The sequence below is a fragment of the Triplophysa dalaica genome, chromosome 19 (genome assembly GCF_015846415.1).
Source record: "Triplophysa dalaica isolate WHDGS20190420 chromosome 19, ASM1584641v1, whole genome shotgun sequence".
Classification (NCBI taxonomy): domain Eukaryota; kingdom Metazoa; phylum Chordata; class Actinopteri; order Cypriniformes; family Nemacheilidae; genus Triplophysa; species Triplophysa dalaica.
In genome coordinates, this window is record NC_079560.1 from 13,910,001 (window position 1) to 13,922,207 (window position 12,207).

At 41.7% G+C, this 12,207-nt stretch overlaps 1 protein-coding gene across 2 annotated transcripts in view; it reads left to right on the forward strand.

Moving 5' to 3' along the window:
• The window catches only part of fgfr4 (fibroblast growth factor receptor 4), a 10,813-nt gene extending 526 nt beyond the window's left edge, over positions 1–10,287 (forward strand). The window contains exons 1-20 of one of the 2 annotated variants that reach the window (XM_056730942.1): positions 1–103; positions 1,045–1,210; positions 2,826–3,007; positions 3,090–3,228; positions 3,321–3,584; positions 3,672–3,755; positions 3,839–4,005; positions 4,120–4,243; positions 4,994–5,184; positions 5,345–5,483; positions 5,574–5,767; positions 5,872–6,017; positions 6,115–6,236; positions 6,329–6,439; positions 6,533–6,723; positions 7,323–7,445; positions 7,720–7,790; positions 8,027–8,164; positions 8,274–8,379; positions 8,509–10,287. The exon at positions 1–103 is cut by the window's left edge and continues 526 nt beyond it. In XM_056730942.1, the coding sequence (XP_056586920.1) occupies positions 1,138–1,210; positions 2,826–3,007; positions 3,090–3,228; positions 3,321–3,584; positions 3,672–3,755; positions 3,839–4,005; positions 4,120–4,243; positions 4,994–5,184; positions 5,345–5,483; positions 5,574–5,767; positions 5,872–6,017; positions 6,115–6,236; positions 6,329–6,439; positions 6,533–6,723; positions 7,323–7,445; positions 7,720–7,790; positions 8,027–8,164; positions 8,274–8,379; positions 8,509–8,685 (2,742 nt within the window). In that variant the 5' untranslated portion in view covers positions 1–103; positions 1,045–1,137 and the 3' untranslated portion in view covers positions 8,686–10,287. The remainder of the gene's footprint in view (positions 104–1,044; positions 1,211–2,825; positions 3,008–3,089; positions 3,229–3,320; positions 3,585–3,671; positions 3,756–3,838; positions 4,006–4,119; positions 4,244–4,993; positions 5,185–5,344; positions 5,484–5,573; positions 5,768–5,871; positions 6,018–6,114; positions 6,237–6,328; positions 6,440–6,532; positions 6,724–7,322; positions 7,446–7,719; positions 7,791–8,026; positions 8,165–8,273; positions 8,380–8,508) is intronic. The other variant, XM_056730943.1, reaches the window with a different exon arrangement.
• The last annotated feature ends 1,920 nt before the right edge of the window (positions 10,288–12,207 follow it).

Sequence of the window (12,207 nt, forward strand, 5' to 3'; positions counted from 1 at the left end):
ACACATGAGTGTCTCAAGGGTCACCCGGACTCAAGGGAAATAAGCTTGGTGGTGCCTTATCGAACCACTGACCGATCACAGGGCAAAGGCCACAAGAAAAGAGGTAAATATTTATTTTCATATAGTACAAAAGAATAATAATCGTGGCATGCAAATCATTCGACACATGCATTTGGTCAGTTTTAATTGATTAAATAATAATACAAAACAATTTCTGAATAAAGAATAAAACAGGAACCCTTATTACGATTAAACAGCTGCCTAATATGCATGATTCAAACTGAAAGTGTCACTCATTTATTAAGTACAAAACACCACGTTATAAATCATTCGCGCAATACTGTGTGATTAAAATCCAGCTTTTCCGCCTATTTCTTCGAACACAGCCTATTAGGCGACTCTGGGTGTTTCTGACTCCGTTCAGAGTTACTAAATTAGTTTCATTAAGGAAACCAAGTGGTTTCACACTTGTAAATGGATTTATTTATCTTAACCAAACTCTCACTCTGGTGCGAAATTCTCGTATTTTTTCAGAGCACAAGTGGCTCCTCGGACCCAGAGAGCCTGACGTTTGCTCTTATTTACTTTTCATGCTGAGCAAAATAAGCGTTTTTGAAGTGCAGCTGGAGTAGGTAGAAAAATACAAACTTTAAAAATAGAGACAAACAAACAATTGCGTTTTCCTACAGGATTTGCGTTGAAGGTTACGCATTAAAAAATAAAAATGTCCAACTTATATGTTCGCTTTTTTGGACAATCGTTCTTTAGTCATAGGTGTTTCGGACCCGATTCATGTGTTTGTATAGAAACGAGCCATTAAAAGCACGTTGTACAGGTTCCATTGATAAACAACTGTCCTTAATGACTGCGCATTCAGAGATATTCATGTCGTTCGGGGAGGTGGACAATGTCCAACAATGACTTAGGTGTACAACAAGCCATTCATTTTCAAATGTGGGAAGGCTGGGGTGTACAATGCATTATGCATTTATGTAAACGTACATCTTTCACAAGAATTGTAAATCAGCTATGTTTTCTTCTCAGGTTTGTGACTACCCTGGGGTTGCCAATGCCTGGAGTCAGCATTTGAAGCTGACCAGCTGTCTTCTGCACACACGCACACATTACTTCAGCAAGATGTTGAGCATCTTTAAGATTTTCATTACCATCTGCTCCACGGAATTGGTGTTTGCAAGAAGTATAACGAAAGGTATGGATGAACTTTCTCACATAAATCAAACTTTCAAAGGGCTTACAGTCTTAACCATGATGTCACTGTTAATGTTGGATTGGAAATTCTGTATGTATATTTTTTTAATTAATATCTTAAAAAGAAAGAATGTCAACTTAAAGCCAACTTGATTTTCCCAGTACAATATACATATTATTTGTGCATTGTATTGATTGTTTTCGAAATGAGGATTTTGTAAGACATAGCATCATGCATAAGTGGGCCGAAGTCGATTGTGAGTCCTGGGGAAGTTGAAGAGGATGTAATCGTTTAGAGTGTAAAAGAATCCCTGTATTTTCATGAGCCATAAACAGTGCTACCTGATCCTGCCAAAGCCCTTAGGCTCGGAAGTGTAAATCTGTCTGGCCCAATGCCAGTAACAAGGGATTGTGGGATGCTGGGGGGTGGGAAAGATGGGTCTCCTATTGCTCCTTCTGATATTATATGAACACTGGGTAGTCTAGATTGTGTACCTGCCAAGTAGGCAACTGATTATCTTTAGGAGCTATTTAGACACAGACCTGGCTTCCAATGTTTCCTTATTTTGTGTGTGTGATAGGCCCCTTACAAGGATTCATCGTCTTGGAAGTATCAGTGATAAGCTTAATGTGGCACTGCATTTACACGACTATGTTTATGTTAATCCCAGTAAATATGCTTAACTGAAGCACATGGTGCACATTGGGGAAAGTAGACCTTGGTGAGGACCGGGCAAGTGTTCATTAAAGAACCTTATTCTGAACAAGTGTGAGCTACAACAGGTGATGAGAAGGTGATAAAGGTTGAAAAACCCTGTGGTGCAGTCAAATAATGCCCTGCTAAGTTCCTGCCAGAAGAAATTAAAATCTTTGAGAACTGTAATACTTTAATAGTCAGAGCCTCCCAGGCAAGCGTGGTGCTGGTGGAAATGGAGAGCTAAAAGAAGAAAGACAGAAATAATTTTTTGTGCTGAAATTGTTTGTTACATGGTTTACTACAAGGCCTTGAAAGTTCTACAAATAAGTTTTGTTCCTACTGAATATGCACATGCCTCAAGATCCCCTATCAGCGTTTCTTTTCACCAAAAGTTTGCAAGTTCAACCATTCATCCTATTTTTAGTGAACGCATGTGTTTGTGTGTTTTGTTTAGCTTGTCCATTATTTTCATGCTGATGGTTCACACCCTCTCCGGGTTCACATAGCGGCCAGGCCCTAGTTTTATTCAGTGAAGTTCATTAGTGTATTGGTGGAAGAATGTTATGCTCCAGTGCTGGAGGTGACATTGCTCGGTTGGAGGGGGGGTGTGGGGAGGTGGGTGCCTCACTCGAATGCTTATCGCAATCACCTCTGGGCCATAAGGAACACTGCAGTGAAGTCAAAGCAAGGTCATTCTCCGCTGAGAATTGTGTTCATTTGCACTCTTTTGTTTGTTGCTCCGTTTGACTCATTTGCTTCAAAACAGTGATGATCGTTCCGAGAAAGGCTGTAGTTAGCAATTAGCGACGTTCCGGGTACATAGTTGTGTTTATTAAATGTGCAGAGCAACCCAAGAGTAATCCTATTGTCAAAAACTGAGGTGATGTACTGAAATGTCTACTTGTTTCTGTTTGGCCAGATATCAGAGTTTCCCGGCCAATTATCCTGCCTGGATTTCCCGAGAATGCCACAGTAATGGTTGGAGGACATGTGAAGTTGGTGTGTAAACTCCACCAGCCGGCCTCAACACGTCTCCAGTGGTTCAAGAAGGACAGCAATCGCCTAGGGCCTGACGGATCACCACGTCTCACGGCGCTCACGGTGAGAAAGTGATTTAAAGATTTGCTGTTATGGATATTTGTGTCTTCAGAAGACAAGGAGTAATGCTTGGTTTCCCCTACAGCCTCTTCTGGAAAACACCTCCAAAGTCAACATTCTTCCTTTAGTGAATGTTTCCTCGGAAAATGCAGGAGAGTACGTATGCAAGGCGGAAAACTCGGCCGGACAAGCTTCTCGCTCTGCCTGGGTGGAAGTCTTATCAGGTAGATATCCAACTATTGAATGTCAAGGTGCTATGACAGCTTCACTTTAGTGTAATGGGGTTACAAATAATAATGTTTTTTTTTTGTTCCAGAAGTTACCGAAGAGCCAACTGAGGAAACATCAGAACATCTGCTTCTAGAGCTTGGAGATGCACTAAAACTCCGCTGTGACACAAGTCGCCCCGGAGCCGTACAGTGGTTCAAGGGTGGTGCACGGGTCCAACACAGCGCTCGGATCCAAATAAGAGCAGCAGTCATGGAGATTGCAGATGTAACCTATGAAGATTCAGGACTGTATGTGTGTGTTTTCCGTGGTACCAAAGAAGCCCTGCGCAATTTCACCATCACAGTGACGGGTACTTTCTGCCACATAAAAGTTAATTAAAAAGCACTGCTTTTGAGTTAATATGTGATTGCTTGATTACCTAGGTCCTCTTTTGCAGATGCTGTTGGGTCGGGAGATGATGATGAGGACAATGGTCTGGATGATCCTGAAACAGAAAACGATCAGATTTACATCTCCAGAGGTTAGTGTTCATAATGCATCAAGGTTGGCAACTTCTGTAGTAGTCTAGAAAACCATAGGCTTAATTTCTTTCCTCTCTTTTAGCACCATACTGGACTCACACTCAACGGATGGAGAAGAAGCTGTATGCTGTCCCGGCTGGTAACACTGTCAAATTTCGGTGCCCTGCCACAGGAAACCCTCTCCCAACCATTCGCTGGCTAAAGAACGGCAGAGAGTTCAGAGGAGAGCACAGGATTGGAGGCATCAAGGTGAGAGATTTGTTTTGTCATTCATTCTTATGCGCTTGTAGTGTAAAGACCAATTACTTTGCAGTGAGTTAAAAATATCTGAAAATAATCGTATCATCTTATCATTTATCATAGCTACGACATCAGCACTGGAGCCTGGTCATGGAGAGCGTGGTTCCTTCAGACCGTGGGAACTATAGCTGCGTGGTGGAGAACAAATACGGGTCCATCGCTCACACCTACCTCCTGGACGTATTGGGTATGTGGGATTCTGCTTGCATGCTCTAGACAGCCGACTGGCTCCACAAGGAGCCATTGCAGGCCTGCCATGCTCAGCATGTGTCAGGGCCAATAAGCATCAAATCAGTAAAATCCTGTTCAAGCCGCTCAGTGGCGTCACATAGCGAGACAGGCACCAAACGCACCTCAGGGACGGCCACCGGGCTCACGGCAGCACCACAGGCACCAGAGTTAACCCGAGGCTCTAGTTGTCTAAACAGATATTTAAGATCCACACTGGAATAGGCGAATAAATATCATCCCAGCGGGAGTGGGCAGGGTGGGGGCTGGCATAGGCCTGCGTGGTACGTGCCTGGGAGCTCTGTAGGCTGAGGCGTCCAGACCGATTTTCTATCTGACCTGTGACAGACCTGCATGTAAGGAGTCCGGCGTAGGGTCAACTGCTGAGTCCTAGCAGATGGGGGGAAGAGAGCCCATTGAGTTCAAAGAGTCCCAACACACAGGGCCTGGCTTAAAATATCTCTTAATAGAACCAATTAGTGAGGATTGGTCAGCTTTGAAAGTGCCGCTTGGGTATCCCCATGCTAATGAACAACATATCACAAATGTAGTTATCACATTTCCACCAAAGTAAACGTTTATTGCCAAAAAAGACAACGACTCACGACAAGACATATGTAGTAATAGTTATAGTTTTTGAATTACATGTATGAATATAACTTTGTCAATGTAGTTCATGTATTAAACAGTCTTTCTTGTCTTTTTTCAGAGCGTTCTCCACACAGGCCAATTCTGCAAGCTGGTCTACCAAAGAACATTACCGAAGTAGTGGGTGGAGATGTCCAGTTTCTTTGTAAAGTCTACAGTGATGCCCAACCTCACATCCAGTGGTTGAAGCACATTGAGATGAATGGCAGCCGGTACGGACCAGATGGCATTCCGTATGTCAAGATAGTGAAGGTATTATTATTGTCTTTCATAAGTCTTACTGCAGGATGCTCTGTTCATGTATTTTGAATGAGGATACTTTTTAGTGCACTTAGGGTTTAGTTGTGTGTTCCCTTAGAATCAAACCAACTGAGCAAATTAGCATTAAAGAAATTTTCTTCTAACTTCTCAGACAGGAAGTTTGAACATGTCTGAAGTTGAAGTCTTATATCTTACCAACATCACAATGGAGGATGCTGGAGAATACACATGCTTGGCTGGAAACTCTATTGGCTACTCCCATCAGTCTGCTTGGCTTACTGTCCTCTCGGGTAAGTTTGCATAGACACACAAATCATAATTAATTGCTTGAACCACCTAAATCAATGTTCTCGTTACTTACAATTTTGTCTAATCCACAGAGAAAGAGGTGACGAAGGAGATTGACCTTATGGAAGCCAAGTACACTGACATAATCATCTATGCTTCTGGGTTCCTGGCACTGGTGATGGCCATTGTCATCGTGGTCCTTTGCCGCATGCAGGTTCATCCTAGTCGGGAGGCTTTCGATACGCTTCCCGTGCAGAAGCTCTCCAAATTTCCTTTACGCAGACAGGTAAGACAACATCCCTTGAACGATCCCATGCCAATTTCCTGAATGCACAACATTCAGAGGTGCATTCGAGATCTTAATTCTGTATGTCTTGGACCGTGTTGCAGTATTCATTGGAGTCCAATTCTTCTGGAAAGTCAAGTGCCTCGCTGATGAGGGTAGCTCGTCTTTCCTCCAGTTGTTCTCCAATGCTGGCTGGAGTTATGGAGTTTGAACTGCCTTATGATCCTGACTGGGAGTTTCATAGAGAGAAGTTCGTAATAGCAGCAACTTTCAGAACATAGTCTGAAAATATGTTTTTTAGCACAATATTTATATCGTGCTAAACTATTATAATTTTCTCCTGACAGTTTGACATTGGGCAAACCACTTGGTGAGGGCTGCTTTGGTCAGGTGGTGAGAGCAGACGCTTATGGGATTAACAAAGAGAATTCAGATCATGCGACCACAGTAGCCGTTAAAATGCTTAAAGGTAAGTTTGAGCATATGTTCAAAATCATATTCTATTCGAAATATAACCTTAACCGTAAACTAAAAAGTATGACATGGTCATTTTGAAAACAGATGATGCAACCGACAAAGACCTCGCTGACCTTATCTCTGAAATGGAGCTAATGAAGGTGATGGACAAACATAAGAACATTATAAACCTTCTTGGCGTCTGCACACAAGATGGTAAGTCTTCCACAGTGCCATCTGACAGCTCAGCTGATATTTAGTTCATTCGCCTCTTAAAATGAATTTCAACGTAAAATATTTCTGATTCAGGTCCACTCTATGTGCTGGTTGAATACGCATCTAAGGGTAGCCTACGAGAATATCTTCGGGCCCGTCGGCCTCCTGGCATGGACTACACCTTTGATGTGACCAAGGTTCCTGAAGAGCAGCTCACCTTCAAAGACTTGGTTTCCTGTGCCTACCAAGTGGCAAGAGGCATGGAATACCTTGCATCCAAAAGAGTAAGTTGCTTGCAGGGATAGGAGCCTACCCCCTCATCTTATCAACACATCCCTTTGTCTGATACGTGATGCCGAGCATTCCTCAGTGGAGTGGCAGTGTGTTGTGTTTACCGCTGTGGTCATCCGGCCTCTATGGTCTTTGTCCTTTTTAGCGCTGCCATAAATCTGTTAGCAAGCAGGCCCTCAGACCCGCCTGTGTACAGGATCGTATTACTAGCGTTTTGTGGCCTGCTAAGAATGTAGTCGTCTGAAACCCCTCCATTAAGGGCCACAAACTAGGGGCCTTTTCGTCCTATTTTTCAATCCTCAAATACCACTTCTATTTAAAATAAAAACCAAAATAAACTTAATGACATGCATTTAGAAAGTAGCCCAGTGTTGTTTTTCCTATGAAATCCGAGTCTATTTCAAGTTAAGGTTGTTTAAAACATCTGCAAAAATTGCTCGCTACATCTTGACCGAAGCACCGAAGACCAAAAACAGTTTGAGGTCACATCTGCTTTGTGGCTACAAAATATGTTTTTTTTAATTTTTATTTGTGTTAACTCGGAAACGTTGTAAATGCTATTTCAACTGAACAACGATTGTTTTTCCCACAGTGCATTCACAGAGACCTAGCAGCAAGAAACGTTCTCGTGACGGAAGACAATGTCATGAAAATTGCAGATTTTGGTTTGGCGAGAGGAGTCCACCAAATTGACTACTACAAAAAGACCACCAATGTGAGTGTCAAAACTTTAAACATTTATAAAAGCAAACATGGCTACATGCTTCACTTGTTGTCGCTGTTTGATGCATCAATGCTAAAGACAGATATTTTATGTGTCCGTACTGATTGGCAGACGGCTTTATAATAATTCATAATTGGAGAAAGGGTGGCGGGGATAAGCAACAGAGTGGGCGGTCGTATTTTTTGAAGCTCAGAAGCGAATTCTTTGGCTCAGCCTGTGTTGCAGCCAACTGTCCCGCTAACCGTCCTGTTGTTTTCAATTTCAGGGCCGTTTGCCAGTGAAATGGATGGCACCAGAAGCCTTGTTTGACAGAGTCTACACACACCAGAGCGACGTGTAAGTCTGGCTAATCATTGCAGCTATGCCAAACATTCAGCCGAGCAGGGATGGAATGCCAGATTACCCAGAATGCTCGGTTTAGTATAGTTTAATCCTAATGCTGGTGGATGTTTGTAAAGATTAAAATAAGTTCCAATCACTAAAAACAGTCTTAGCTAAAGGATCGAATTAGCATAGTTCAAGCAGATTATCCTTAACGGTGCGCTGACATTGCTGATCCCTTGTCTCCGCAGTTGGTCTTTTGGAGTTCTCATGTGGGAGATTTTCACGTTGGGGGGATCGCCGTACCCTGGAATACCAGTAGAGGAACTTTTTAAGCTGCTGAAGGAAGGCCATCGAATGGACAAACCTTCCAATTGCACACATGAGCTGTAAGCATCAATTTGTTTACCAAAACAACTTCTGGAACCTACGAAACAAAAGGTTTTAAAATATTTCATGTTAAAGAATACTTACAATTTGTTTGAATTGCTTTGACAGCTATATGAAGATGAGAGAATGCTGGCACGCGGTACCGACACAACGGCCGACATTCAAACAGCTGGTGGAGGAGCTCGATAGAGTGCTGGTGTCTATTTCAGATGAGGTAACATCCTTTGCATTTCATTACATTTACCCATTTGGCTTTTATCCAGTGCATTCAAGTTATGCGTTTTATCAGTTTGCGTATTTCCTGAGAATTCAAATTTTAATCCATTTGTTTTTGTATCTGTAGTACCTGGACCTATCCACTCCGTTCGAACAATATTCACCATCTTGTGAAGACACTTCCAGCTCTTGCTCCTCAGACAACGATTCAGTATTTACCCATGATGCTTTGTCAACCGACCCATGCCTCCTCGGGTACCATGACGTACGTTCTCGGATGGACCTGAAGCATCCGATCCGATAGTCTTTTCGACACTAACTCGCAGGCATAGGATGACACTACGACAAACACTTGCATAAAAAGCGGTACAAGGATTTTTGCCTGTGTTGCTCTGCCTAAGAACATTACAAGAATGCTTGGCACTATGAAACTTGGCGATTGATAACTTCATCAGATTTCCGCTGCAGAAACAGGACTGTGTCCGGCTGTCGCGTTTAACGTTTCTATTCAGTGGGCGCTGCTTGTACAAAGTTACATTCGAGTGGCATATAGGAGCACCAGATTTTTTTTAAAGAGAACATTTATTTTGATATAAAAAGTGGATAGCATTGATAAATATAAATCTGTCTCTATATAAGATTATTCTACAATTTTTTTTATTTAAAAATCTGTCTTAAATCTCAGGATCTCGCATGTTAAAAATTGCTGTAGTGGCAGCAAAGTGCCTGACTTTTCGCATTTCCTGTGAATATCTTAAAGTATTTTATGTACATATCCTTACAGAAGACAATAACGTTTTATAAATTATTCTAAATGATATAAAGTGAAGGTGTTACATAGGTGAAGAAATTATGTAAATCTCTTTTCAATCCACCCCTGAACAATGTATCAAAACGTTCTCAATAGCTGTTTTTTCGCTGCTCATCGTACGCCAAACCTCCCAGCATTCAACTTTCCGTTGTTCGCTTCATTTCATGCCTTTCCGTTCATTGCAACCCTCCACCCCATTCAAACCGAGACATTGGGGACCAGCAGTGCTTCCATTGTCAGCACTGTACCCGAAAAAAGGACTTAACTGAATGTGAAATGCCTTGATATTGATTGATTTCAAACGCTGAATCCTCCATTGTCCAACACAGTAACCTTTTAACCATCCCGGTGTGTTTGCGAGGTCCCGGCACAGACCAAGGTGGACAATGGTCTCAAGCAGCTGTGATGTGTGTGACTGCTGGCTGGGGTGATTGGGGGGCTTTCTGAGTCTGTGTGCAAATGAGAATGCCCCTTATTATGCTAATGGCTCCAGCTGCTCATCTTTATCCGGCACTATCTTTTAATATACAAATGCTAATGCTGGCCTTTCTAAACAGATTCAGCCATGTCCTTCGGGGAATGCAAAGCCTCATCCCACAAGCTGATAAGAAGCCAATAGCTTTTTCAAGTTAATTTACCCGATACTTTGCATTCTTAGCCAGGGACGCTCCTAGAAAATCCCTCCGGGCGCATTCTGGAGACAAATGGTGCGCATTCAAATAGAGTTTGCGAGCTGATTTCCCTGATTGGAACACGGCTGAAATTGTTAGAGATTAGTAAGAGACTAGAGATTTCTTTCCAGAGCTCAAAATCTCCTTCTTAGGCAGCTACACCAATGTTTGACCTCCAGATGAGAAGCAAACTCTTGTAGGCAGTGCGTGACCTCACACGGCCCCTCCACATCTCTAAAAGCACATTGTGTGTGTACCAACGACAAAAGAATTATAAACCACACGACATTCCATTTGTGTATTCTCCAATTTAACAATCGAACGATGTTATTATAAATTTCCCCTCAAGAGAATTATTTTAGAAATATCTAATTTATTTGTTTATTGTTTGTTTTATATTAAATAAAGTATAATTTAAAATACAGAGTCGTGTTTCTGCCTTGTCTCTATTAATATGTGAATGTCGTCAATCACCCATATGTGACTCAACCAATGGTTGAAACAACCCAGCATTGGTTAATTTTAAAACCATTGGTTGAATTTGTACATTTTATACCCAACGTTATGAGTTAAAACAACATTTGTTTAGCGTAAAGAATGTTTTTACTAAACATTTTCAATCTCACATTTACTTAATTGAGCATTTATTATTTCATGAAGATATAAGATTTTTTCTTTTCACATAATACACACGGCTGAATCAGCTCTTCAATCTAGCAATGTTCACACCAAATGATTGGATTTGTTTGTATTTCATTTGAAACAGACTGTTAAGACTCACACTTTAATGTCATCCCTTTAAACCCTAAATGCCTGTCTAGACACATATCTGCATCTCGGATTTATCTGCCATGTGTAACAAATCATTATCAGGAGACGAGCAGAACTATGATTTGAGTGTAAAATGTGTCTGTGTCTCTGTGGAGACAGTCTCGCCCAGCTGGTGTTGCATAGATAAGAGTTTGTCCATCATGGACTGACTGTCTCTCATCTCTACATGACCTGCATGTTTGGCCAAAGGGCAAAGGTGCATTCTAGGCTTCCAAAGGACACTTTGCATGCCCCAGGCTGAACTATTTACAACTTTATTATACAATGTTATGTCTTAAAAGCAATCAGAGGCAGTCATTTTGTTTCGAAGCTTAATGTATAGTGTGTTAAATAATCTAAGCAAGCAGAAATTTCGAACTTGAAGACAATGTTTATGATATGTTTTGCTATGTTCTGCCACCACTGAAATTGCCTTTGCAAATTGATAGGATTCTTTTTTTGTTACAAATCACGTATCTTATCTAGCAGTGGTGATTTTGAGCTAGTTTTCCATGGATTACCACGGACAGACAAGGAGTGAGTTTATCCTGATGTTGACTTTAATATGATTGTCATTCAGTCTCCATACTCTCCAAAAAAATTGTGATATATAGCACTTAAGGCCCGATTCACATCTAAAACCGCGCCAAATTCGCGAGCTGCTTTCTCTCTTCAAATGACCCGCGGTGCGCGCGAGGCACTCCGAAAAGTCGAACTATTTCCATCTCGGTGCGGAGCTGACGCTAAAAAAATGTGCGCGACCTAAAGTGATTCCTTGCACGTAATGATAGGAGAACCACTTTTAGTAGCACCGTATCTTGGTGATTCAGAGGTTCTCCAGAGGTTCTCCAGAGGTTCTTTGGGTTGACCGAGGTGCTAGCCTGTATAGCACCATTTCCGTATAAAGATCCCGTTTAGCCCCTGTATGGTTCTTCAACAGTTCTAAATAGCACTGAAGCACCAAAATATGTTTTTTTATAAAGTGGTTCCCTTATGATTACGAGCCAAGAACCACTTTTAGTGCTATATAGCACTGGTTCTTTGAGTGTATACCTTATAAAGTAATCTAATAATCAACTTATATACTTTTATTTAAGTACTGTACTATACAAGAGTGTATACTATAGTAACTTATAAAAACGTTGAAAAGTATGAAAGTAAGCAAAATCCTATAAGCATGGTGGTGTTAGAGCTTGGCACTAGCAATGTCAAGGTCATGGGTTCGTACTCATACTCACATACAAATGTAGAGTATAATTGTAGTAGAGTAGGCGGGGCGAGACCGTGGTTCGAGTCCGGTGAGTAATTGTGAATTAGCGCCAGCTGTGCGCACACCGGGCTCGAATCACGTAGGAGATGGGAGCATAAAAGGAACGAGCGACCGGACCGTCGAAGAGAGAGGACCGGGCCCGAACTTGTTTTACGTTTGTATTTATATTGGTATTTATGTTTATGTTTTGTTCGCCGGCGGTCGTCCGTGAGGGGCCGCCGGCTGTTATTATTTATATTAAAACTTGTTTAATGTTTTCCGGTT